This window comes from Neovison vison, chromosome 12 (genome assembly GCF_020171115.1).
Source record: "Neovison vison isolate M4711 chromosome 12, ASM_NN_V1, whole genome shotgun sequence".
Classification (NCBI taxonomy): domain Eukaryota; kingdom Metazoa; phylum Chordata; class Mammalia; order Carnivora; family Mustelidae; genus Neogale; species Neogale vison.
Window position 1 is genome coordinate 97,636,112 of NC_058102.1, and position 5,393 is coordinate 97,641,504.

The window sequence follows — 5,393 nt, forward strand, 5'->3', positions numbered from 1 at the left end:
ACAGGTCCTGTGGGATCATTACTTAGTCCAATTTCAATATTGGTGTGTGTGTCAAGGAATAGAGAGGCCAGAAGAGAAGGAGAGGGAAGGGGAAACAGCTGGCCAGTGGAGCAGTAGGAACACACAGAGCATTTGGTGATTAGAGTTGCTGTGTTATGTGGGCAGTGTTTATGGAGTCCCAAAATAATTACAATGGCAACATCAAAGATCACAATCACAGATAACCGTAACAAATATACTAATAATGAAAAATCTTGAAATTTTGTGAGCATTACCACAATATAATAGAGAGGTGTGCAAATGCTGTTGGAAAATGGTACTAATAGACTTGCTTAATGTAATATTATCACAAACCTTCAATTTGTAGGAAACATAGTATATGGGCAGTACAGCAAAGCAAAAGACAATAAAGTGAAAATGAATAAAATTTACTTGTATCACATTTTGTTTATACATTCCTCACTTGAAGTTTACTTGTTTTTTTCTACTTTTTTACTCTTATGCATGATGTGTCTATGAAAATGTGTGTTGAAGTTCTTGTGTGAACATAGATTTTCAGTTCCTAGAAGTAGAATTTCTGGGTTATATAGTAACTCTATATTTATCTTCTTGATAAATTTTCTGCCAAATTTTCCAAGTGGCTACACATTTTACATATGCACTAGCAGTGTATGAAGGTTTCAAATTCTGTACATCATCAGTTGTTATTCTGTACAGTAGCACTTGTTATTTTTTATGATATTTATAACCAAGATATATGTACACACACACACACACACACACACACAAGCAGACACCCATACAAATACATATTATAACTGTCTTACTGGCTGTAAAGTGGTATTTCTTACCAGCTGTAAAGTGGTAGTAATGTTCTTGGACATCTTTTCATGTGCTTTTTTTCCTCTTTGTATGTCTTCCTTAAGTCCCTTGTCTATGTTTTGTTGAGTGTTTATTCTTTTTTATTGTTCAGTTGTAGGAGTTATTTTAAGTGATTTTAACCAGTGTAGTGCAAATTGTACCAAGAAATTAACAAAATTTTAAAGAAATTAAAGAAATCCTAAATAAATAATAACAAACTATGTATGTATTGGAGAGTAGACCCGACATTGAATTAGATGGTAATAGTTCCAAAACAAATCCACAGATTCAAAATAATTGTTATTAAATTTTCAGCTGCTTTTTTTACATAGGTGAACAATTTGATCCTAAAATTCATATGGAATTGCAAGGGACCCTGAATAGCCAGAATAATAGTGAAAAAGGAAGAAAGTTGAAAGAGTTATCTTTTCCAATTTCATAACTTATCATAAAAGTACAGTGATAGAGAGAGTGTGGTACTGGCATTGCAACTGACTGATAGCACAAAGGAATAAAACTGAGAGTCCTATAATAACCTATACATTTATGATCAATTGATTTTTAACAGGTGTCCCAAGATTATTGAATGGGGAAATGATAGCCTTTTCAGCAAATCATGTTGTGATAACTATTTTCATTCAAATGTAACTTTAATCTCTACCTGAAACTGTACAGAAACATTAATTCATAGAAACCAAAGACCTAATTGTCAGATACAAAAATAACAATTTCTTAGAATAAATGGTAGGTATACCTCCTTGCAACTTTGGGTTAAGCAATGGTGTTTCAAATATGATACCAAAAGCACATGCAACAAAATAAAAATTAAAAAAAATTGACTTCATCAAAATTAAAAGTTCTGTAACCAAAGGAAACTGTAAGGAAAATGAAAAGACAACACAAAAAATGAGGAAAATATTCTCAAGCAATATCTAATAAAGGTCTAATAGTTTTTAAAGAGCTTACTGGAAAGCTTTGGTGGCTTGAATATCATACATGAACTTATTCCCTTGTGGTTACCTTAGAAAAGAAGATGCTTAGCAGTGTTGGCTTAAAATACTAAAATAAATCAGAACACAAACGTGAACTTAGATTGTTTTCTTCTCAGAGTCACATGGATAGGAGTTACAGAATTAAATACCTAAATGATTTTTGCACTCGTAATTCTCAGGTAGCATAATATACCCAATATGGAACTCTATGTATTTCATGGATTTCTTTGTAGGTACTTTTTTTTTTTTTTTTTAAATCTGACTAGATACCAGTAATACTGCCTTCTTTAAAAATATCGAATATATAAGGGAGTATGTGCAGGAATGGGTAGAATGAAGGTTTAAGGAAGCTTCATTTTAGTTTTGAAAATCTTTTTCCATTTATCCCATATAGCCAAATGTTCAACCATTCTTCTCAGTTTGTTTTCCTAATATCTATGGAACCATTTCCCAGAGCTTCAGATTCCTTGACACTATTGCATTTCAATTCTCAAGTAACTCATTTAGTTTGAAGTATTAGCCATTTAACTTGTCTTCCTGACTCTAACATCCAAAAACCCATCCTCAATAAATTTAACATAATAATCTTAATAAAATAAAAATCTGCTCACATAGGCTTTTATATCAAAAAAGAAAACTCTCATAGGAATCACCGACAACAGAAAATCCTGTAGTCCATGTTTCTATACTTTACTCCAGCTAAGTTAAAAAGACATTTCAGGGGGCACCTCCGTGTCTCACATGGTCAAGCATCTGCCTTCAGCTTAGGTCATGATCTCCTGGTCCTGGCATCCGGCCCAATGTCCTGCTCAGAAGTGAGTTCGTTTTTCCCTCTCCCTCTGCTTATGCTCATTTTCTTTCTTTCTTTTTTTTTTAAATATAAATATAAATATATATATATATATATATATATATATATATATATTTCTTTTCCCAATTTATTTATTTTCAGAAAAACAGTATTCATTATTTTTTCACCACACCCAGTGCTCCATGCAAGCTGTGCCCTCTATAATACCCACCACCTGGTACCCCAACCTCCCACCCCCCCCCGCCACTTCAAACCCCTCAGACTGTTTTTCAGAGTCCATAGTCTCTCATGGTTCACCTCCCCTTCCTATTTACCCAAATTTCCTACTCCTCTCTATATTTTTATTTGTTTATTTGACAGCTAGAGAGAGAGCACAAGTAAGCAGAGTGGCAGGGAGAGAGGGAGAGAGAGAAGCAGGCTCTCCGCTGAGAGCCTGATGTGGGGCTCGATCCCGGGACCCCGGAATCATGACCTGAGCCAAAGGCAGCCGCCCAACCAACTGAGCCACCCGGGCGCCCCATGCTTATGCTCATTTTCTTTCTCTCTCTTTCTCTCTTTCTGTCAAATGAATTAATAAAATCTTAAAAAAAAAAAGACATTTTAAAGATGAGAATATTGTCTTTGCTATTAAATAAGCCAACCAGGTGTGTGATTGTTACTCACTCCAAATTTTCAGGTATACTGACATACCAGATAAGGTTCTGTTACATTTTAGAACATACGAGCTATTTATGACTTGAAGCCTACCTTCTTTTCTTGCTTTGTTGAAAACATTTGTATGACATTTGAAGAACTTCCTAGAGTTCCAATAGTAGTGCATGTTATTATACTGATGTCTGTATACTTATTTAAAATTTTTACAATGAATATCTATTTAAAATCATGTTTTTGAGGCTGTCAGAACCATGTTTTAGAGTGAAAGAAATTTCACATTTGTGTTGATAACTCAAATGAATACTCATACTTTAGCACAGGACTGTTAATCATAGAGTAGGAGGAAAAAGATGAATTGTGGTAACAGGGGTGGTTAAATATTATGAGGTATAAATATTAGATGGACTATTTGAAGAATAGATTAAGTAAGCTTATAAAATGAGTCAAAAATTTTATTTACCTTTTAGCTAATATTTTAAAATTTCCTGTTCATTTTTTGAAAAAAGAAAATCTTTTGGAGTATATCTTTGAAGGCTTCTTTCACTTGCTGGTTTCTGAGAGCATAAATGAAAGGGTTTAATAAAGGGGCAATTGAGGTGTAAATAACAGTTACACCTTTGGATAAAGTCACCCTTTCCTTTGCTGTTGGTTTTATGTAATTAAATATACAGCTACCATAAGTAAGGGAGACTACAATCATATGAGAAGAACAAGTAGAAAAAGCCTTTGTTCTTTTCTGAGCAGAGGGGAGTTTTAGAATGGTCTCGATAATGTATGTGTAGGAAAGAATTACTAAAGGCAATGTGATCAAAAGTATTCCAATAGCTACAGCAAATGAAATCAATTCCAGTAAATGAGTGTCAGTACAGGAAAGCTGCAGCACGGGGGAAGTGTCACACATGAAATGATCAATTACTTTGGAAGCACAGAAATCCAGTGTTAATCCCAAGGCCACTGGTGGAAATGTAACCAGAAAGCCAATTGTCCATGAACCGAATAGAAGTTGGTAACACACTTTGTTGTTCATAATGATGGGGTAATGGAGGGGTTTGCAGATTGCTACATATCGGTCAAAACACATGGCAGCCAGCAGGTAAAATTCTGTAATTTCTAACAAGATGAAAAAGAATAACTGTGATACACAACTACTGTAGGAAATTATTTTGTTTTTAGTCATGATGCTTATCAGGTATCTGGGAATACAGACTGTTGTCAATGAAGCTTCCAAGAAGGAGAAATTTCGGAGGAAAAAATACATGGGAGTCTTGAGGCGGGGATCTAACAAGGTAAGAAGGATGATGGTTAAGTTCCCAATCACACTCAACACATAGTTTAGGAGGAAAAATATAAAAATCACAATTTGCCATTGTGGGTCATCAGTCAATCCTAGCAGAATGAACTTGATCTCTCTTGACTGATTCCTCATTTCTGATTTGAATATTATGAAGATAGATATAGGGAAACAACTCCAGAAGTGGAAATAAGAGGAGTTTTTAAGAAGGTACAGACAGAAAAAAACCAAAAAGTGAAAAACCAAAAACAATAGTCAGAAATGTAAATAAGTTCAAAAAAATGATCTGATTTCACAAGAGAGTTGATACTTAAAACTATAGCATAGCTCAACCTAGGAATCTCTAACAGATGATTCCATTTAAACCTTAGTTATGGTAACAAACTACTTAATTTTTTCTTCTTTCTTGGAACTTAAAAGATAACTTAAATTTTAGCTGATCATTTCCCAATGAGCTGATTTCTGTTTCAGTGTTCTAAATAGAACATAAGCTTGACTTTAAATTTATTTTCTATGTATATCTTAAAAATTATTGAAAAAATTCTTGTAACATTTAGAAAATTAATACCAATGTTTATATGTAATAGTCTTCAAAAATTCTTAGCTCATTAAAACACTTAAAAATTTGTAATATGTAGAAATAATCACAGTTACATATTTTCTCTATGGTTGAAATATTCTGATATATATTATTATTTTGTTCTAGTGCAGTACATCTGCATTGTTCCTATATTTCGTTTTACTTAATTATTGTTTTTCTTTGGTTTCAAATGCATCAGTCTTC

The 5,393-nt window shown here is 33.4% G+C and overlaps 1 protein-coding gene across 1 annotated transcript; it reads right to left on the reverse strand.

Annotated features, from left to right (window-relative positions):
- Positions 1 to 3,805: 3,805 nt before the first annotated feature.
- LOC122891494 (olfactory receptor 6C6-like) lies at positions 3,806 to 4,747 on the reverse strand (the record flags this gene model as incomplete). The annotated part of the gene is made up of 1 exon (XM_044227193.1): positions 3,806 to 4,747. A coding segment is annotated over exon 1 (939 nt), but the record flags the coding sequence as incomplete, so codon positions are not given.
- Positions 4,748 to 5,393: the final 646 nt, after the last annotated feature.